The 22,878-nt window shown below is 42.9% G+C and overlaps 1 protein-coding gene across 6 annotated transcripts in view; it reads right to left on the minus strand.

Moving 5' to 3' along the window:
* Window positions 1-7,142: 7,142 nt before the first annotated feature.
* Window positions 7,143-22,878, minus strand: part of GLI3 (GLI family zinc finger 3) — a 211,790-nt gene continuing 196,054 nt past the window's right edge. For all 6 annotated transcript variants that reach the window (NM_001271903.3, XM_015281558.4, NM_001398311.1 and 3 more), the window contains 5 exons: window positions 21,571-21,720; window positions 20,833-20,997; window positions 18,594-18,884; window positions 15,114-15,441; window positions 7,143-13,838 (listed from right to left, as the gene is read on the minus strand). In NM_001271903.3, the coding sequence (NP_001258832.2) occupies window positions 11,545-13,838; window positions 15,114-15,441; window positions 18,594-18,884; window positions 20,833-20,997; window positions 21,571-21,720 (3,228 nt within the window). In that variant the 3' untranslated portion in view covers window positions 7,143-11,544. The remainder of the gene's footprint in view (window positions 13,839-15,113; window positions 15,442-18,593; window positions 18,885-20,832; window positions 20,998-21,570; window positions 21,721-22,878) is intronic.

Raw genomic sequence — 22,878 nt, forward strand, 5'->3', positions numbered from 1 at the left:
TATGAGAAAGCTCATGTTCCTCCAGCAGCTGCAGTTGCTTTGGGTGGGATTCATCTGACTAAACCTAGATGTCTCCATTCAAGTTATTCAAGCCAGACTCCCTTCTTTGTGAAGAATATGGGGAAACACAGGCATGGAAGTGCTTCATCTCCTCCTTAGGTCAGTGTCTAAGAGAGGTCAGGTGAATCTTGCCCATTTCTCTTCTTTGCTTGAAAAAGGAGCTGCAACAAAGAGGCCACATGTGGGTCTGTGAAGCTGGATGGAGACCATCCTTTACCTGGTGTCCAGGCTGAATGATTTGGGACCAAAGGGTCCAGTGAGAGCTGTTCGTTGGTGGTGGTGGAACCACAACCCTCAAGCATGTCCAAGTGCCACAGACACTTGAGCATCTTCCAGTGGGATGCTGGATGTCTGCATCCTGTTCTGCTGCTCCTGGTGGCTCAGCTCTGCACATCGACTGTTGCTTGCCTCACACTCAGCTCAGTGTTGAAACAGAGGAGCATTTCCCATACTACACACACCATCAGTAGCGTGTGGGAAAAGGAAGTGTGGCAGCTGCCAGAAGCACCAATGATGTTACTGTATGTTGTTATCAGATGAGAAAAGCAATGAAGCAAAAATGCTTTGAGCATGCAATGACCCAGCTCCTCTGTCGAGGGATTGCAGCTAAGGACTCTCAAGACCTTATGTGCACCCATGACTGTAACCCATGAGTAAAAGCATGAAGCATGCACTTAAGGTAAATAAATGGTTAGAGGGAGTCACTCCAAGCCAGATTCCTACCCCCTCTTTGTTCTTTTCCTTTCTGAGTCCTGAGAGTCAAACAAAAAACCCAAATGATGTCATGGGGCCATGTATTTGGCAAATGCCTTGTTGCTCTGTCCCAGGACACAAGTAGCCCGTTCACCAACACAGTCCTTGCATTTCATGGAGGTGCTGTGAGTGAGGTTTGGAGCAGAACCCCACAGCTCAAAGCAGGCTCAGAAGAGTGGAGAGTCTTTGCAGATCTGCAAATTGTTCCACTCAGTAGCACCAGAATTAGTGGAAGGCCCATGTGCCAAATTTCCAGCTCCCTGTTGTAGGTAGCTAACTGATAGAGAGGGGCTGGTGCCATGAGGGTCTTTGGTTTGCCTCCCAGAAGTGTCAGAGAAGTGGAAATGAATTGGTTTGCTAACAAAAGGACAAACAAAAATGTGCATGTATGCATACAGGTGTACAAAAGCATGGGCTGTATTTTGGAAATAGCTGAGGTCCTCACACTGCTGTAGTAATTCAGAACCTCTTCTGGGCCTAGGGACCCAGATTTCTCAGCCTCAGCAGCACAGTGAGGAACAGTTTCACACTGGGCCTTTCACAAAGCAGAAGTGGGGTTCTGCATCCTTCAGCCTGCCAAAGGGCTGGTATCAGGATAGCTCTTTGCTCTGTGCTGTGTTATTTCTGGGCCAAGAGGTTGGAAACTTTCTTGAAGGGAATGAAAGCAGAGAACGACATGCCTCTGCTTCCTCTACCGAGAAGCCATGTTCTACTGACTCTGAAAGGGAGAGCCAGGCCCACAGCACTCGGAGCCAAGAAGGCACGTCTGCACTCTTGCTTTAAGAACTGATCTCCTAAGTGAACTGTCAACTCCCAGTGGCTAGAAAAATCTGCAAACAATTTCTAGTCACCGAACAAAGCAAATCTTTGTACTGAACTATAATAGTTCATTATTAAATAAAGGCTTCTTTGTTATGCTATAAAAAATGGTGTGTATTCCACTGCTCTTCATAATGCTCCTTAGTGTGAGCTTGCAGTGCTCAGAAAGTCATATTTCATAACCCGTGAAAAGATGACATAGTGAGTTATTTTAATTATAATAGGGAAAACACAGTTTGAATGAAAGATCACAGCAGAATTTTGGTTTGAACTTTATTGTTGATGCATTTGATTCACAATCATAGGAGTGGACCCAGATACCCAGCTCTCCCACCTGCAGGTGGGAGCATCATGGATGAAATCTGTTGAGAGGACAGCGAGTGAGAACTTCAGCAGCTGAGCGAGCTTTGGGCAGAAGGTTTCTCCCAGAAGGTCCCCCCACGTCCTCTCCACATTCAGCTCTAACCGGGGCTGCAAATGAGTCTCTTACAATAAGCAGCCAACCTAGATCAGACTGAGCTGCTAAATCATTTCATGTGGGTGATTCATATGCCAGCTAATAATAGTAGCTGGTGGCCATGCCAGCACAATGACTGACCATGGAAGCTCCACATGGCTGCAGGTTGCACCCTGTCAGGTATTACAGGCTGGGTTGGCTGTGGCTGGCAGTCTGCCCCTGAGGGCAGTGCCACAAGGCCAAGCGTGGACCTGCAAACCATGCTGTGGGCATTTCTGCCACCATGGCTTCTCTTCCAGTAAGTGATGCTCATGTCCCCCATCAGACTCTCATCTCCCTGCCCAATGCTTCTTTAAAGCGGGGATTTCACGGCCTGGTGTTTGGGTATCTAAAACAAAGTGGTGGTGGTGACTGGAGAGGTCTCTCCCCCATGAACAGCATGGCTGAAGTCTTGTTGGGTGATACACTTTAGGAGCTGGAGATGAAACCGTAACTGACATTACTTATTACTGCCCACCTAGTCAGTCAGGGCCCTCACTTCTTGGTCAAGGGTCAGTGCTCTGGAACCATTCCCATCATGGAGGAGCAGGTGGCTGTGATTAGCAGTCAGCATGGCACCACACAGTGAGATGAGATTCCTACCACATAGCAGCACTGAAACATCAGCAGCACCTTGGCCTCAGGGATGGGATTTCCTGCTGCATTTGCCAGTGTCATCAGGACAAGGAGCTCAGACAGGAGCTGAACCAGCCTCTGGTAGTGAGGGCAGATGAGCAGCAGCAGGGACCAAGATACATGCACATTTAATGCCATGGCCAAAGCCAATCACAGTCAGAGAGAAGTGTCCAGGTGATGTGGGCTGAGGCGACAGCAGGCATCAAGGAGGGGAGAGAGATTGCTGTCAAGCCCATGAGGACAAGTGAGAAATGCTGGAACAGAGTTAAATCCAGCAGGAAAGCTGCATGTGATGAAAGCATGTGCATGGAACTGAGTGAAATGTGGCACTGCTCTTGGGGCTGGGCCGTGGAGATGAAACACTCCATGCTTTCCCTGGCAGAGTTTGGTTTTGCTATTTGTTTGCCTCAAAATGGGACTGTTCCCCTATTCACCAAGTGTTCTGGCAGTGTTTTTTTGTTTGTTTGTTTGTTTGTTTGTTTGTTTTAATTGTCTCTGCTAAATCCTATGTTTTGTCTGCAGTGGCCTAGCGTTTACCATCAAGAAGGCTTTGACAAAATACTCGTGATCAGCAAAGACACTGCAGTGGCAGCAGTACTTAAAAAATGCCACTGTTTGGGGCACAGAGGGACCAGCATTCAGGATTCTGATGCTCTCAGGTTTGAGGTGTAGCAACAGGCAGAGGAGGATTTCCTGAAGTAGTTTTCCAGGCAGTGCCGAGCCCTCTCTTTCTCCACCGATGCTGCAGCTGAATTGGAACCGGGCACTCTCCCAAGGCAAGCAGAGCTCGGGTGAGGAGCTGGTTGAAACCCAAGCTGCTTCAGAACATGAAGGTAAGCAAGAAGTGCTATGCTGGTTCAAGACTGCACCCCACAGAGCTGAAAAAGGCATTGCCTCCTAATTTTGTGTCTCAGTTTTGCACAGCTTCAAGCACTTAAATGCTTCTGTAATTTGGAGAAAACAGCAGCAATCTCCAGGGGAGTACCCGAGGAGAGGAAAAAACAACACAAAATGTTTTTGTTGTGTTTGTTTTTTTTTTTCCTCTGTGCCCTAGGCCAGTTTTGAGAAGGGAATGAAATCAGAGGCAGGGAAAGGACGGGGTGCAAGGAAGCGTAAGTAGCCATGCACCAGTGCTGGGCAGCCAGTAGCCTGCAGCCAGGCCACGCTGCAGAGGGACATTAGAAATCAGAGAATTGAGCCCACTGCAACCACTACCACTGAATGGCTTCCAGCTCAGGCAAGCACAACTGGGAGGTGCAGCCACACCTTTTTGGGTTCTTGCAGCCATACTGGGAGGAGGTTACAGAGAGCAATGAGGACAGCGTCAATGGAGGCTGAAACAATCAGCACTGTTGGGAATTAGACATACCTGCCCTTTTCCGGCAGCAGCTCTTTAGGTGGATTAAGAATTTGGACAAAACGTTGCCATTACCCTGGGGCACTGTGTGGTGCATGGTAGATCTTCTAGAAAAACTGTCTCAAGGCAAGACAAGCACATGGACGTTTTCTCTGTGGTTCAGGAGGACTGGACTAAGACTGGCCACTTGTGATGCAGAAACAGGGTATTTTCCCACAACAGGAGGTACAAGTAGGATGGGGAGGCACACACACCTCCCATGGTCCCACCCATGCAGCCAGGCACTATAGCTTCTCACTCCTGCTCCCCATCTCTACCACAGGGCCAGTGGCAGTGGGCTGAGGGTGGTGGAGCATGCTGAAGCACAGCAGCAGTGGGGTCATTCAGCCTATCTAGTTAGCACTGTTATTTCTATCTCTAGCCTTTTCTCAGCTCATATTCATCTGGGGCTCTCTTCTATCACTAGAGTTTTCCACCCTCTTGTTTTTTATTCTCTCTCACTCTGCCTTACAGATTTTTGCCACTCATTCATGTTGCTGTCCAAGTTACTTGTTTTCTCTGTCTTGCTCTGGTGATGGGAACATTAGCAATATTTTTCTGTAGAGCAGGGTGGCTTAGAGACAGCCCTGCAGACCTGACGGCTGTCCTAGTGCTTCTGGCAAGGCTGGAGTGGTTCAGCCAGCCCCTGGTTGCAAATCTGCCCACCGCTCCTTGCTCCAACTGTGCCATGAGACATTGTCGCAGCCATGGAGCTGCACCCCATGCAAGGAGTCTGGCAGGGTGTCAAGGTGGGGGCACATGTGCAGGAAGACACCAGGTGCAAGTGCTCCCATTAAATGCCATTTCTTCCCTCTCTGGCCTAAATCTGCTCCTTTTTCACCTGGGGCAGCCACTGGGCCAGTCTGAAGTCAGAGAGGGAAAATGGGCAGAGGTAGTGGGAACAAGAGCAGTGGAAACACAAATGGGTTGTGTGCTTCCTTGGATGGAAAGAGGCCCAGGTTGTTAAATAGGAGATGACTTTAGCATGAGTTATTATTATTGGTTGTTTGTACTGGGAAGTGGTGCCTAGGGGCTCCCATTCCACTAATCATGTAACAAAACTATGTTCCTCACACAAATAGCTCATGTTTCAGCATGCAGAGAACAAGCAGTCTCCTTCCCATTATCCCCCCTTGAAAAAACTGTATGAAGATTGCACAGTCAAGCCCACAAACATTGAGAAAGGAAAAAATGACATTGGCCTGCCCTGTGGTGCCATAGCTTACAGCCATCCTGGTAACCTCATCAGCACTGTCAGCTCATCCTGCATCTTCCTCCATGCTCTGTCCATGACCCTGGCAGGTCTCAGCTCTGTGTTACTGTTATTAGTGATTTTTTGTTGCCCTTGTGTTTGGTGTTTGGGTGTATTAACTTCACATTATCTGTTTAGGATGTTTAACACAGCAGTTCTCCAGAGTACATGCCCCTCTGAAGTAAGAAACCATTTAATAAATTCAGTTCAATAATTCACAGCTTTGGCACCAACACACAAACTAACTAAAGGTCAACAGCATCCACTAAATTTGGATGTTACAAACTAAGACTGTCCTGCTGTTTCTTGGTTTACTGAGGACTGGGCACAATGCTGGGCTGCACCATGTCAAGTCACAGCTCCTCCTGCACACACAGGGGTAAGTCTTTACTGTTTTAGCATTCCAGATGTCACAGAGCCTGCTGCTGCTCCATTGTGTCCATGCCCAAGGCTTTCCTTCTTTGGCCACGGCAGGACAGGATGCAGAGGGATGGTGGAGGGGGATGGTGGCTCGCTGAGCCTGCAACTAGGTGTAAATAGTGCTCACCAGGACACCGTATTGGTGGAGAAAGACCCCAACCCTTGAGCTGGTCCTGGAGCTGGGCAGGTTTTGGCTGGCAGCACATGAGAGGAGGCAGAGTGGCTGCTATCAAACCCCAGTCCTGCCGCAGGCCCTCCTTCACACCATGAACTGCTACAAGGCTGCTCCTCTTGCCTCACTCTCTTCTCACCTGGTCAGGCAGCACCTCTCCTTCCTGCCCAAACTTTAAACTCTTTAAGCTTTTCAAACTTGATGTCAAAAGCTTAATAATGGTTAAACACACACACACACACACACACACAAAAAAAAAAAAAAAAAAAGGCCATGGAAAGGTCTTTTCAACCAAGGCCTTGGCCTTGGAAATGACTAAACAATTTTGATTGAGATAGGTGTAAGGCAGATGCTGAGCACTAGCACAGTGGTCTGGGTCTTGCTGAAATAAAAGCAATCAAAACAGAAGTCTTGAAATTAGATTGTCTTGATCACCTTACAATGAAGCAGCCCTAGAACTCCTTCTATAGTGTGCTTGCATCAACTAACTTGACCTTTCTTGCTCTGGATGCACACTACATACAAGCCCATGTGACTGCTATACTTAACAGGAACACTCATTAAATCAGCCCAAGGTCTTTGCTTTGAAGAATACCGCATTTAAGCATTTTGAAGGCCACCCAATGATCCACGAGAGTGACCATGTACAGACTAACCCAGCCGGACTTCTCCAGTCCCGTGCTTCTTCCTAGGTGGCCAAACCTTTGGCAGAAATGCTTGGTGAACAAGGCAAGAAAAAGCAGCCTCCATATAGCAGGACAGAGTCTTAACAAAGCTTGGCTTTGACCTCCGAAATGCCCGTGGCTGGAGGTTAATCACATTGGTTTGTCCCCTCCTTTCAAAATTTTATCTTTGTGACACTGCAGTTTAATGTAGTCCTCCATTTGGCATCCCCCAGACTCCTCCCCTCCCCCCTCCCAAGGTTTTTCTTTAAAGAGGTCTTGACTCTCTGTCAATATTTAAAATGTGAATGAAATGAAGCAATCAGCTGGGAAGCACAAACAGAAAAGTGAGTGGACACGAGTGGAACTGATACATGCTGATTGCAATCAATCTGCCCAGTGAAATTAAAAAAAACCAAAACACAACAAAGACTCCCTCCCCCAAGGAGATATTTCAAAAGCTGAAAGCTAAGAACTTAAGTACAAAGGCTTTTGTGTTTTTATTGACATTGTAAGAAACATTTTTTTCTTTGTTACAAAAGAGCTAAGAGGTTCTGAAAGCAGAAGTACAGTTTATATGTACACAGTGCTACAGACCCTTCAGATCAACCTAAGGCTCAAGAAATATCAGATCATAACTGCAGGTTTATCAAATGAAGACCACTAAGGCCTGTTACAGCCAAACACTATTCCTACTGTACGTAAATGTATTTACACTATTTAAAAAAAAAAGAAAAAGAAAAAGAAAAAGAAAACAACAACAAAAAAGGATTACAAGCTTTATTAAAAAAACAAAAAAAAAAACCCTAAAAAAAAAGTTAAAAACTGAACACATTTTTATCTTACACATCTGCAGGACTGACAACAGTAACTTTTCAATAGGAGACATTTTATCAATCCAAAGACAATAACACGTGAATATCAGAGGTTTACAAGACACTTCAGACACTACTAACAGTGGCATGTGCTATCAGCTGAATGGCGAATACAGCCTCATTGTGAAAATTTGTCAACGTATCTTGGTCCCTCTCTGTTAAAGGATAACACAAAATAAGGCACATACATTGCGAGAATATAAACACTGTTGTTCAGGACAAGCCACTGTGCAACACGTGTGGGCGAGCTAACCAGCTATGTCATCAGGAGAGAGGGAGGGGAAGGAGGAAATGACTGGAAGCAATCAAGCAAGCCAGGGTTTCAATGCATGCATCATCTGGGACCATTCTCCAGGGAGAGAACAGAATTATCTGTTGTGTGGACATACTAGGCCATCGTACTTACCAGCAACTCCCCTGCTGAAAGCCCACTGACTTTTCTGCAAAATGAAAAAAATTTCATCCACCCAGTCTAACTTATGAATGAATTCGCACAGGTGACTCCAGATTTGTGGAAAGTGAAAAAGTCTGTAAAAATGTGAGCAAGGCAGATGTGCCCAAGGCCAACAGTAATTGATCTGGAAGATCCTCAAAGAGCCATTAGAAGAAAGGGTGATTTAGAGTCACCAATGCAATGCTTTAAAAAAATGGGAGAAAATCACAAAAACTCCTGAATTTTTCTAGTACTTTAGGGTGAGTGGTGTGCTTCCAGCCGCCAGATGCATCAAAAACATAAAAGCAAGCTTCAGCTCTGTGTCTGGAAGACCAGGAGGGTGCTAGTAAACTTGTGAGTGACATTGGTGGCATTTTCCCCAGACTATCACACATCCAGAAGTTGGTTACCAACTTAATGCTAGTGTCCAGCCTTACAGTGCTATGTTTTAAGAGCCCACTCTACCTCATCAAAACAAAACCAAAAAATGAAGATAGCTGGGCTACGATGTACCTCCACAGATGTCAACAAATCAGGTTCTTTAGCATCAAAAAGAAAAGTATGATAGGATAGTAAAAGCTGAGAAGTGATAAGTTTATGTAAGAAGAGAGGCACGTATGCTTCAATGGTAAAAATGATAAACCATTTGAACAAATTCTCCAGGGACACTGTGGAGTCTCTGTTTCATTGTCATCCCCAAATCAAAACTGGATGACTTTCTGGAACATGTGGTTTAGGCCAAGACACGTCACTGTCCTGAAACAGGGCTAAGTAAGTGAGTGACAAAGGTTTGTCAAGTCCAGGAAAGAAGGCAAATCAGATACTCAATCTCTTCTAGTCTTAAGCAGTGTGAATGGATTCTCCTAAGCTCTGATGAATCACATCTTTCCCAGCTTCAATTGAACAAGCAAATACAGCTATAAACTGGAAAACTGAGTTAAAAAAATTCTACTTTTTTTTCAACGTATTCACACTGTAATAATAAAAGGCTTCTCTCCTAAGCCACCTCTTCCTGGGCTAGTCATAAGTCTCTCCATTGAAACTGTTTTTAAACATGTAATTGATGGCTTATTGAACAGCCAGCCACTGATTACCATGAAACATTTGAAATACTTCCAGCTGATGTGAGCACAGCCTTTCCTAATGCTCTTATTCAGTAGGAGCATAAGCTATTAATACAATTGCACTGGAAGGTGAAGTGTAGCAGTAGAAGCATCCCTCAGTCCAAACCAGCTAACTGCTTTGATAAGCTCTACACAGTTCCCCCTGAAGGCTGGAGACCACTACAGAAGGGCTGACAGAGCTGACGATGGGCAGGAAGGTCAGGAGGGGAACCAGCAATGGGCAAAGAGCACAAAGGGAGGGAGTACATGTGCATGTAAAGCAGACAAGAGAAGAAATGCTTGCTAAAGACATGGAGAAAGACAGGAGCAGGACAATGATAAAAGTTGTAGGATATTGAGGAAATCTTTTTATTTACATTTGTCTTGATCACATTTAATATGTTCTGTGATAAGCCCAAATGCAGCCTCAGCAAAGGGTTCATATATTTTCTTTCAGATTTACAGCTTCTCCACCTGCTTGTAACAGCTGATAATAGATCGATGTTATTAGAAAGCTCCACTTAGGCTGTATTCCTTCACATTCCTCAAATGCTATGCCCTGAACAAGCTGGTACTTCACCCTTTTCTACAGAAAAAAAAAAAAAGAGTGCTATGGCATTCTGAGGTTTAGGTATCACCTCCTAGTGCTATTCTTAATTCTGACTTGGCTAAAATATATTTGTAGTCCAAAGTTGACCAAATCACCGCTCTTCATCATATGTCTACATGAGTTAGTTCCCCACAGGCATCAGACCTATGACTGTAAATGCTGGCATCACTTGCATCCTGTTAACAGCATTGTAAGATCAGGAGTTAATAGAGATGACTGTAAGAGCTGGACTTGTGTGTAGCTTCTATGAATGAGTGAACTTAAGCCTTGCTCTTTTCAGTGTTCTGCCCAACTGCTTACCCAGGAGCACAGTGTGTGTGGGGGCACAACGCAGTAAAAAGTCCGCTAAAAGAGCTGGCTGTTACAGAGAAAATTCCATCCACCTCTACCACGGAGTTACTTCATCCTCACAGTGTGATGGGTCCAATTTTTGCTGGTGTAACTGAGCCTAGGCAATGACTCACTGATCTGCCTCAAGCTGAAGTGCACATTGCTGTCACCAAGTTTAGAGTGACTGGGTTAGTATTTTTACGTTTTGATAGGCTACCAGACCAACTTGCTGTTCAGGTTGTTTCTTTGCTACTTTAAATTACAGTTTCAATCTTTCAATTTTGTAAAGCTTGGATACAGTAGAAAAACATTTAAGACTACTGGGTTACTTGTAATCACTTTCATTTACTTGGCTAGTCTGTTTGCTACTGGTTTAACATGCCAAGACCACGTTGCTTTTGGATTTGTAACCATGTGGTATGTCAACGGGCATTTACTTACTGTAAAATATACAATCCATCTAACAAAGCTGTATGTGTTAGAAGGAATGTGCAAGACAACTCTTCTGGCAAAGGAATAGTTACTGTAAGAAAAAAAAGAAGAAGAAAAAAAAAAAAAAGAAAAAGAGTTCCCAGCCTGGAATACTGGAGTTTCATTATTTCATTGTATGAAATAATCCATTATAAGAGCTTGATCATCTCTCCATCAATGTGGTATGCAAAGTAAAGGATTACAGACTGTCCGAATCACCAAATTTCACTATTCAGTCATACAAATAAGTTGAAAAACAGAATACTAAACACTGCAAATAAAACAAGAGTCATACTAAGAAAAGCTTTCTTGTCCTCTGTCTCCACTGAAACACACGAACAAAACAATCTCTGTATCCTTATGCAAGGCAGCGACATCTACCTGTGTGTTTACCAAAATCTTAAACATTTGCTAGGTATCAAAGGGCTGGTGGGTTTATATTTCTTACTTACTTGCTGGAACCTCGTATTTCTTGTGCTCGTAAGTCTAGAACTACAGCCTAGGGGCACTGTGGCAGTGCATTGTCCACCTCAGTGTGATGTATTCAATGCATCCAGAGAGGATTTCCTCACTGTATGTTTGCTTTACATCCTGCATGGTTATTTTGTGCCTTTATGTGTAGGGAAAAAAAACTGCAACAGTTTTACAAAGTCAAGTTTCTTTTGACTAACAGAAAATTAAGCTGTTTCATCAGAAATTTCTTTCAAAAAAACAAACAAAACAAAAACATGCACTTCACACGTTTACATTGGTTTACAATTAAAAAAAAAGAAGAAAAAGGAAGCATACAGACATTCAAAAAGGGAGGAAGAGAGAGAGGCGAGTGAGAGGTGAGGGAATGGGTGTAGCAATACTGATTCAAAACTGAAATGGAAGACAGTTTCTCCCTAGAACACTTTAGGGTTTTCAGAGTTCTTATTCCATAAAAGGAATATACTTGAAAACACATCCCATTTAGGTGAGATGAGATTGCTAAAATACATACACAACTAAAAAATATGAGTCTTTTTTTCATCTGTTATCTCCTAAGCGGGCTTTTTTTTTTTTTTTCCATGTCTATTGCATAACAGCAAGAAACTTGCTTTCTTCTGCAAGTGAGGTCAACAAAGAACTCATGTCCCCAATAGCCATGTTGGTTGTGCTTACAGGCATAGCTGGGAAGGTAAGAGACGCTCGGGGAGTGGTGAGGCGTGAGGAATTGCGGGAGAGATTCTGAATGATGCTTGGGCTCAGGGCTCCTGAAATTAAGCTGACATGGTCTCCATCATCTATGATAGCATCAAAATCAATCTGCACACCCTCTAGGCTGTTGCTGTCAAGGCTGTCAACTGTGCTTGATACTTGGTTAGCCCCCGGGGAAAGAAGCTCAGAGGAGTTTGCAGTAGCAGTCTCCTGCAGCAGGCAGTTAGCTTCCGAAACAAAGAAAGAAGAACCTATTTTCATAGCTTGGTGGCTAAAGCCTGTGGTTTGGTCATATAACTGACCAGAGTAATTCTGCATATTAGAGCAGAACTGCTGTGATTGACCTTGCATCTCCAATTTAATGGTGTTTACCCTGTACGTCTGGTTGCCATCACTTACATGTCCTTGCTGTTGTGCCAGGTTGTTCCTCAACACATTTTGCCGTCTGTTGCCACTGTAATTAGCACATGGCTGGTAACTCCTGGCCACTGACAAACCTGAAGACTGGTTACCAATGGTATGAGATACCGGAGGACAACTCTGTGGCCCCTGATGGAGGCTGCTTTGTGAGGTAGGACTAACCTGCCCTAGTGTCATTGGACTGGACTGATTGACTCCCTGGTAATGAATGCCATCTCCAACCAGTTCGTTTTGCAAATATTCCTGTTCCATCACATTCCTGTTTTGCATCCCATTTGCCATACTGGTGGCTTGATCACTGGATGCGATGGGATGACCAAAATTTTGCTGGTTCCCACTCACTGGCATGTTGCTGCTTCTTAGCTTCTGCCCTTGAACTGTTATGCCACAGGAACTGTCCATTGCCCCAAAAATCATAGGTTGCCTGCTGACGCTTTCACCATAAGGCTTATTGGGCTGCATGCCGAAAGAACTACTGGCTCCGCTGCCAAGGACCGTGTTCTGCTGCAAACTATAGGAACCATTGTTTTCCATCAGGTTCTGATAGCCATTTTGCTGGTACACATTGCCTCTCTGCAAGTTCTGCTGCTGAACCATCATGTTGTTATACAGTCCAAATGCTCTAGCCTGCTGCACTGCTGAGCGCTGACTACATTTCAGTTTTGTAGGAGATAAGTCAGAACTTCCTGAGCTTACTTCATTCCACTGAATGGGTAAGTCACTCTTGCTCACCTCTGAGCCTGCAGGCTGACTGCTTGCTGGAGGGGCTCGATCAAAGCTGCTGGGATTGTTGTTTCCTAAAACCACACTGTGATGCATTTTGTTGCTGTCTAGGACATTGTTCAACAAGTGGTCGCACGTGCCCTGGTTCTGGGAATTCAGATACTGAACCACATCATCTGGCAGGAGATCCTCATCATTCAAACTGCCACCTGCTTCCATCGTAACAGCCTCCAGGGTGACGTTCTCGCTGATGCTTGGAGGACAGGGGGAACTGAAGCCACGGAAAACACCACCCTCAGAATGGGTACAGTTCTGAAGGACAAGGTTGCGCTTTTCCATGGATGGAGGCAAAGCAGGAGAGTTAAAGCTATTAAGACTGTTGAAATGTTGGACTCTAGGGACAGAGAGGTTATTGGAGACCATTCTTACTGGATCACTGGCTCTCCTTGTCCCATTTCCTAGAGCATCATGAGATAGAAGATGCCTCCTGCTGTAACCATTTGCCCCACCATCACTACATCTTCTAGGGGCATTCACTGGAGGCAGTGGAGATATTCCAGACTCCCTGCAGTCACCCAAGAGTGCCATCCTTGTTTTGAGGCTCATCCTCTCCATATTAGGCAGTGGAGTTGGTGGGGGTCCACCAGTAGCTGCTGCATATTTAGCTTTCAGCCTGTATTGCTGGGCTGGGGTGAGGCTGAGAAGACTTGGCAGGTCATCACATTGGCTTGCTTCACTTGAGCGCCGAGAGGCATCCGTTGAAATGGGGTCATAGGAGTCTGCAACGCTCACATTTTGTGGTCTTCCCTCAGCCTGAGAGGCATCACTGGACCTCCGGCTGGAGAAGCAAGGTGAGATTCCAGAAGACCTGCGGCTGCTCAAGTAGGCTGAACTGATTGTGCTCGTATTGCTGTCCCTCCTGTTAAGCATGTTCAACACAGTGATGTCTGTACTAGAAAGTTCATTCCTGTTTGGCAGAATAGTCATGGATCCTCCTACACTGCAGCTGCTGTTTGATTGGGTACCTGGACGTAAAATTCACAGATAAACAAACATGTATTATCAAAAACTAGTAAAAAAACAAAAAACAAAAAACAAACAAACAAACAAACAAAAAAAACACACAGTAAAGAAAGCAGAGAGTAGAGAGGGAATGCCTACATCGCCATAACTAATCATAGCAGCGCTCTTTATTGAAGTAAGTAGGGACAAAAACTGTATCCCTAGGTTAAAAGCTAATTCAGAGACTCAGTAGTAACATTTCAGTGTGAATCCCAGCACAAAATTTATAGGCCGTAGCCAGAAACTGTCATCAGCTGCTGTAGTCCTCTAGCCTGCAGTGCAGCTATGCTTACTGATGTGCCAGAAGGACACAGTCATAAGAAAGCTTTTTATAGGCAAAATATAATTGAATAGGCATTTGCATGGGAATGGCAAAATACACAAATTGGAGGCTATTCCAGGTCATTTCTAAGACTTCTTGAAATAATTCCTAACAACTGCAAAACATCTTTGCTGGTTTCCTTGTTTTGTTTTGTTTTTAAGTAAACAGAATGCATTTCTTAATTTTACATAGCTTCTTCTGACTGAATGTATTTCAGAAATTCTGGGCAGTCACTGCTGGGTGGAGTACATAAACCTACAGGTATACTGTAGACAGTGTACAGACAGCAGGGACGTGTTTTGGCAATGAAGAAATAAGCACCATCTCATACAAAAACAGATATTGTTCCTTGGGGTTAAATCTCTTCTTGTTCCTATTCATAAACGTCTACATTTTGTAGCAGTGGTATCTACACATAAAATTAATTGCATTCATGGAAGCAGTTTATTTAAAGGGAAGCCTAATGTATCAATGTGAAGGGTGTTTTGTTTATGTCTCATCTGAAAGAATTCCATACAATCAACTGCTAGTTATTTCATTCATCTGCCTTGCCTAAAAACAAACTGATCTTGAGTCCAAACCTTTTACTGAAGGGAGTATTTAAATTACGGTAAGTTTACTATCCTGCTGGGTTCCCCTGATATAAAACACAAGACTATCAGTCTTCCCTCAAGGTGAGTAGTAAGGCTTGCAATGAGGGGATAAACACAGTCATAAGAAAGCTTTTTATAGGCAAAATATAATTGAATAGGCATTTGCATGGGAATGGCAAAATACACAAATTGGGCCATTCTCACAGGTGATGAATTCCATTAGCTGTACTAGTCTTTCCCCAGTGCTGTAATGCTGGGGCAAATACTGCAACCATGGAATGTAAGGACAAAAAGAGTCATGAATTCCATTACGCAGATCTTACCATTTCCTATGAGAGGCGGCAAGGTCGGGGCTTTGGAAGGTGGAACGGGGTTCAGTCTTGGAAGCATTCCATTAACTTGTTTCAACCTTTCTAATTTCACTTGCTCCATCCATTTGGTCCCTGTCATATTCCTCCTGGCCTGTAAGCCAAGTGCTGTGGTGGCTGTGGAAATGGTAGAGTCCATGATTGGGGTTTCATCGATGACACTGAGGTCTCCTACACTACCGCCACCAGTCAGAGTAAGCTCGATCCCATTGTTGGAATAGTTGCTGATGGGGGACTGTTCGCTGCTGCATGTAGACTGACCACCAGGGCTTGGCTGAGATGTCTGTTGAGTGAAAGAAGCAACACAAGAACATGAGGATTAAGCAGACAATATTAATTTGTTGAGACAAATGTAGATCTAAGTGGAGCCAAGGAAAATTAAATGTAAAGAAAAGTTTAATATTAAATGATGACAGTGATTTTTCATTTGGAGGCTTTCTAGAATACCAACTTTAACTGCAATGAATGTCATTGCAAAACTCAGTACTAACATCCACTTTAATATCTTGCTGAGCCATTTATCTATCACAGTTATTCCCATAACTGGGAATTATATCACTTCATACCATTTATGAGAATGTATGTGTGTATACTCCTGTTGGGTATGCACTGTTCCCAAATGCAGGTCAACAAACCAGATCAGAATTCAGTCACGTTAAGAGGTCTAATTTACAATGCTAGGCTTGCAGCAAACAAACAAACAAACAAGATTCCAACAACACTGGAATTTGTTGTATTTTTTTTTTCTTTTTAAATTAGACTTGTGGCTAAAGAATTTAAGTACTTTCCATGCTTAAGGCTCATTGTTACAAGCAGTGGTTGGCCAGAAATGTTGGCATGTAATAAAACGGGGACAGAGCATCAGTGCAAAACTACTGTAACATATTATCAGCATCCTGAAGGACCCTAGAAGCATGCTCTAATTTATTCCATCTCTGCCCTGCATTAAGAAGGTGATGATCTACCAAATATAATCCTTTGTTTCATTAGAACTTATGGAATCTTCTAAGTACACAGTAAAGTCTATCTATAGGAATGTAAACCCACTGCAATAGCTTCTTCTTTCTTAATGTGCTCCCATTGGTATAGCAGGATTCTTGTTGTGGGGAAATACAGGCTCGATTTGCTTTTTATACTCACGATGTACTTGTAAAAGCATGGGGAAATCTCTCAAACAAACCGAAACAGACAGATTGACCGACTGACAGACAAAACATGTAGCAAGACAGGCAGAAGTCTTTGGACACAGTGGGCTGTATTAGAGTGATCACAATCTGTGCATGCAGCTATCATTTTGCTCCCAAGAACAGTTTCATGTAAATACTTCGCTTTGTTTTTTTTCCTGCCAGCCTGTGATTTTTATGCACATTCTTACTGACAAACGCTAGCAAGAATTTCTGAGGTAGCAATGGTTGCTCTCACTTTTAACATCAGTGAATGAAAGCAGTACTGTAGCTTCATATGTCCCTGAGGAGTCAATTCAGAGGCAATAACTATTATATTACTTCTAACTTGAATGATGATATCTAGAATTTATGAGGCCACACTGAGCAAGCTGATTTCCAAATCCTGGCCACAGAAGATTTGGTAACAAGAATAGAAACAACTGTTATTACTCAGAAGAGAGCTTGTGCTTCTGTACAATAGCTCCGTGCCATATGGAAGAAGAGCAGTGACAGTTAGAAGCCTGTTCTTGTAGCCACATGTAAAGATTACAGTGAGGTAGGTTACAGAAGAACAGCATTATGGGAAACGTATTTCTAGGTGTGCAATTAAAGAAAAAGGGCTAGATGGGAAGGTTCAAAGACATTTCTGAAGACATTTCACCAATATGCCAGATTTTTCACATGTCAAGTGTTGCAAAATACTCACAGCACGTTACATTTGGGAATGAGTTTGATGGATTGCACATTACTAAATAAAGGAATGATTGGATAACAGGCAGAAGGCTAAAATAAAGACACAAATAATGTTGCAGTAAGAAAAACAGCAGAGAAGTTTAAATGCCCTCACCTTATTACCCACTGTCCTTAGGAAGTTAGAACAAGACATTTAAGAGCATTAGACAGAAAAGACATTGGATTAGTTAAAAAACAGAGCATATATATTAATTCACACAAGCAATAAAAATAGGAAACATAAAATTGTTTTTAGAAGATATTTTCCAGAGATAAATATTTAATACCATGAAAGCAGTCATTATTATGAAACCATTTATATTTGAAAGCTCAGCATACCTCAATAATGCTATGGATTTAGCTACATAAGCAAGAGAGGAATGGGGCTTGTTCCTTTGTAATTTAAGGCAATTAGCACCAAAGATGGCAGAGGATCTCCTTTGGACTTCAAAAGGAGTTAACTCTGGACACCTGAATGTTTATGAATTCGGGATTAATATTCCACAGTTAGGGTGTAAGCATTAAGCACATTATAGCAATAGTTCGTATTTCAGTGAGTAATCATTTTGAACTGTAGCATGAAGACCAACCATATTAGCAATGTTTGGAGAGCTCATATTTGTAGCTCCCAAGGATTGGATCCAGATGAAATGTAGACTCAGAGGTGGAAGAGGATGGAGGGACCACCTTTACTGGTTTTAATCCTTGTGGATAGGATACATTTTAAGTGACAGGATGTGAAAGAAGAACTTCTTTTGTTTCAAATAGTGTGTCAGAAAATTGAATTAATTTTCCCCCAAGCTCTAAAAATAATGAGGTCCTTTACACTGGTATAATACAGTACATTGGAGATAAACCAGAGAAAGACCTGATGAGACTTTAAATTCACTTTAATTTACTTAATTTTGAATTAAGCTAACGTGGTCAAATTAAAGTAAGTATCAGATTAACCTAAGAGGTCACATCACAGTAGATATCAAATATTATCCAAATATCTCCTCCTGCCATTGAAGTCACCTAATCTTGCTTTGGTTTGATTCTGTCTGTCAGACATGGATATCCTTAAGCCCCTAACATATGATTTTTTCTCCAGGTTCTCCAAAATTTACCATCATCAACATCATCACGTTAATAATTTTGACTTGGTTTTATTTGCATCCAGATTTTGAGCCTGCAGGACTCAAATACTCTATTTCTCTTCTGTAAACAGAAGAGTGGAAAAAAACCTGCCTTTTTAAAATGAAAACTATGATTTTCTCATAATACGCTGATTCCAGAAGATGGAGTTTTAAGAGAAACAATTATTGCGAGAGTTGCCAGCACTGCACTTACTGTGTATCGAACAGACCACATGTAATCTTTTTATTTGCTATTTCTTGGGCTTTAAAAACATTTTACAACATAAACGAAAAAAGAAAGCCTCACAAAGATCCAAATTTGTGAGCTAGAGTTTACGGGTTTGAGTGTTTCATAATGGGATTACCATGAAGTTCCAAAAAGAGAAAGGACAAAAGAAATGTCACAGTGTATTGCGTACCATTGGTTTCTCTGACTTGACTGCTTTCACTTGGAGGCATTCTTCACGCCTTGAGGTAGTGCTGTTGAGGTCCTTCTGCTCCCCAGTCGCACCCTGAGTCTGCTGGCCTGGTGATCGTGTCTGAGAGTGGCTGCCTGGGTCTCTGGGTGGTGGAGGCCTTGGGTGGATGTCTCCTCGCTGCTTCTTGGTGACGTGTGCTTCTGGGCCATGCACAGTCTTCACATGTTTCCGGAGAGAACTAGGGTCTGTATAGCGCTTTGTGCAGCCTGGGATCTTGCAAACATATGGTTTCTGCCATGCCAGGAAAAACACTCAAATTAGGTTTAATTCCATATGGGAGTCCTAAAGAGCACCTTGGAGCACAGCTGGCACTACAGTTACACCCTTTCATGGTGAATTTGTTATCTAATTTACAGTCTCTAGAGTGACTGCATCGAGTCAAATCTATTAATTTCCCCTGGTTTTGGTACTCAGTAATGATGCATGGCTCACAGAGGACAGAGTCTCTCATAATGTGAACTGGCACAGCTTTGACTTATCAAAGCAGCAAAGCAATGGAAGCTTATGAAGACTGCCCTAACTATCCTGTCCACTGCTCTCAGCAATCTGATGCTCCATTTCCAGTATACCCAGTACCTACTCCTCGACATTCAGAGGCAAACAATCACCTTCAGAACATGTTGGGACATTTTTTCAGGCAGGAATATCTCAGGAAGAATTTCTCTCCTGGCCTTTTCAGATCACCAGTTTACATGTCAAAGCACAGCATTCACTTCCATAAGCACTTTTACACTGCAGCAATATATGCACTATTAATATTACTGTTACTAGCATAATTAATCACTCATTTTCTTTAAAAACAGCTTCCTTTATCTACAAAATTTATCTGGTCCAATAAGCAATGTGGGGAAAAGTAAATTTACTGTCTAACAATCAGTCCAAGACTTTCTTTGTCCTTATATCATGAGAGGATTAGAATGGAAGAGTTGAGCCCTTCCTAAACATTCTAATTGCCTCAGGAAAGAAAGAATCATTCACTCACTTTCATTACTGAAATGTTTCCAAGAAACAACTATTTTAAGTCTTATTTACACTAACCCTCAAGAAGAAGAGTTCCTCATGCAGAGTTCCTTAAAGGCATTCTCTTTGTGTTTATACATGGCACTATAGAGCCTTTGACAAATGTGGCTTCTTAATGGCTATCTATGGCCTGAGCCTGCATCCGCTGATGTCAGTGGAAAAATGCTCACATTGACTTGAATAAGAGCAAAAATGTCAACTGTAGAAATATGAAGTTAATGCTGAGTTACTGAAGCAGGTTTTCTCCAGATGCTAAGGATGTGCACATCAGTTAAGCTCTGTGCAACACATCTGCATCAAGATATCTGAGCAGCTTTTAAATCTGCATATAGGTTACTTACTTAACAGTGGCTTTAACTCACTTAAAATGGCACTGTGAGGAACTGCTAAATTGCTTTTCAGTGGCATTCATGGCAGGCCCTACATTGGTATACATTGTCTAAGAATGTTGCAGTTGTTGAGACTGCTGGGACTGCCACAGTGGGTTTGCCTGGAAAGAACAAATTCCCTCTACTGCATCCCTACCCTGTGAGGTTTATTCAGGGAGAAAAAAAAGAGTAATAGTCCTGAGAAAAGTGAAGAAGTGTAACTCAGAAAATCCAGGGCAACTCAAATTTTCCAGCCCCTGGAGACTTCTTTACGTCTGCCAGCAGCTGCTGGAAGGGACATTACAAGATGTTGCAGATCCTAGGTGGGCAATCTTTGCTCCCACTCTGCTGGAGGAGCGAGGAGTGCAAGAGGCTGTGGTTCCTTTCCTCCTGAGCAAGAGCTGCAGCTCGACAGCCACCAGATGTCAGCATACAACAAGGCAAGGTGATATGCTCTGAGGGCTGGACAACCCCACCAGCTCCAGAAAGAAAAATGATTGCAGCATGTTAGCTCAAATCTTTGCCTGGTTAGCGTGCATGTTTCCACTAGATACCCCATCAATCCTCCCTCCACTCCTCTCATACTTAACAAAATGATCTGTAGCTTCTTTAGATCTGTCTGATGTTAAAATGATTGTGCTGATAATTGTTATCCAGTACTACCTTCAGGTTGCTGAGGATTTCTATGGCTGTCCTCATAACAAACTGCTATGATCACATTGTAGGTCTAGGTCTGTTCGTCTCACAATTTTATTTATTTATTTATTTATTTGGAAGCTATGCTTACTTACTTCATTTGAATGAGTCCTGTTTTGGTGCTTGGCCCTGTCAGATGCATTGGAGAAAGCTTTGTTGCAGCCCTCGTGTTCGCACACATATGGTTTCTCTCCAGTGTGAGATCTCAAGTGTGTTTTCAAGTTTTCTAGTCTGGAGTAGGCCTTTGTACAACCTTCAAACTGGAGATAAGGAGTATGTCTGGATTAATTTTAATATTTGGACTTGCAAGAAATGGTAAAAGCTGACCTATGAAAGATTAAAAACATTCCAAGCCTTCATAACCATGTGCAATGTAGTTTTGTTTTGATATGTTAGATTTTAGTTTTAATTTTACCCGCGCAAAATCATCACAATTCAAGTTAAAATGCTTCTAGCACTATATAAATCTACTCTTACAGGACAGAACAGCATTTATGTACTTCATCTAAGACAGACATCGAGTCACTAGGAGACTCGTAGCCCACAATAACACCCAGATGTAGCTTTGTAAGAGAAAGTGCTTTCAAACAATTTAAGCAAATTGACTCCTGTTTAATATTGTATTTTGGGTCTTCACTTCTTAAATTTGAGAAAGTTAGCCAAGTTACCCAGCTCTTACCATCTGGGCCAGCTGAAGAACAAAGCAGACGTGCAGTGTCAACTGTAGCAATGTCTGATGGACAGGAGGTCAGAGCACACAGCACCTGCATTGCTCTGCTCCCTACATAGCCCCTGGTCCCAGTCAAAGCCTGAGCTCAGCCTCCTTTACTCACAGTGCATTTGTGTGGCTTTTCCCCTGTATGTCTCCTCATGTGGACCACCAGCATATACTGGGCTTTGAATGGTTTCTGCTCCCGGGAACAGTCCAGCCATCGGCACACAAACTCTTTCTTCTCACCATGTATGTGGTCATTATTTATATGCTGTTTGGGTAGAAGGAAGTTTACAGATTAACAGAAACATAACTTTGCCAGCAGCCTTACTGTTGATCTGCACTGAAACAGCATTGATGTTGCAGTACTAGAAGAACAAGATTATCTGTGCTGCAGAAAGGTCACAGCATTCAAATCATATATTGCCCTGGAAGCCCACTAAGGCCATGGATTTGTTTCAACTGACGTCAACAGGCTTGGGATCAGGCATCAGAGACACAGGCTATTAAATGTGTCCTGGAGAATTTCATGCACAGCACCACTTCAACATTGAGTAATGTTTTCTCAGATGAGGGAAGTCTACTCAAGTGCCACTCAACACAAACAACATTTACAAAATCAGGCCTTTAAAAAAATGAGCTCCAACCTCAAAAATCAACACAGCTGCTAAACCACCTCAGTCCCACACTCTCCTTATTTTCTTTCAGTATTGGCTTCATGTATACATTGTGTAGAGGAGACAAAAGTCCACATAGTCCAGTAACTAAAAATTCCATGCATAGAACCATCTATCAAAACAGATTTTGCCACTGTGAAGTATGGCCTTGCCTGAAAGACTCTGGGAGTGAGACCCAGCCTGAATCTGTAGTCAGTCCTAGACAACTCTCGTTTGTGAGTGCATCCAGAGACAGGCTAGGGCTGTGTACCTGTCACTCTTTCAGAAGAGTAGTTTACTGTGTTCCCTTTATCAAGATCCAGTTTGGCAAAGAATTCAATTCTCACTATGTTTCTGAGAAGAAACAAGCTGATGAACCAGGGTCAGCCTCAAGTTATTATTATTACTTTTTATGTTTTTGAGTTTTTTTCCCAGCTTCAGAAAACAACAATATCATCCTACACCTGGACTCCCAAAGGTGCACAAAGGTTGGAATTTCAACAGTTCATCCTCCTGAACTCTCCTTGGTAAATCCTGCCTCAGAGATGTCACCATTCCTGTACTTTCTACCACAGCTTTTTCGGTTGTGCCACTAGATGGCTGCATTTCACAGCAAATGAGATTATTCCCATTAAGACACAAGAAAAACTCCTTCCAGAGTTTACATGTGATCACAGCAAAAGATGAAATCAGTATCTGGTGCATAAGTAGCTCACAGAAAAAGCCAACCCTACAGAAACTCAGTAGTTGTTACTTGAACACACACATACACA

The sequence above is a fragment of the Gallus gallus genome, chromosome 2 (assembly GCF_016699485.2).
Source record: "Gallus gallus isolate bGalGal1 chromosome 2, bGalGal1.mat.broiler.GRCg7b, whole genome shotgun sequence".
Taxonomy (NCBI): domain Eukaryota; kingdom Metazoa; phylum Chordata; class Aves; order Galliformes; family Phasianidae; genus Gallus; species Gallus gallus.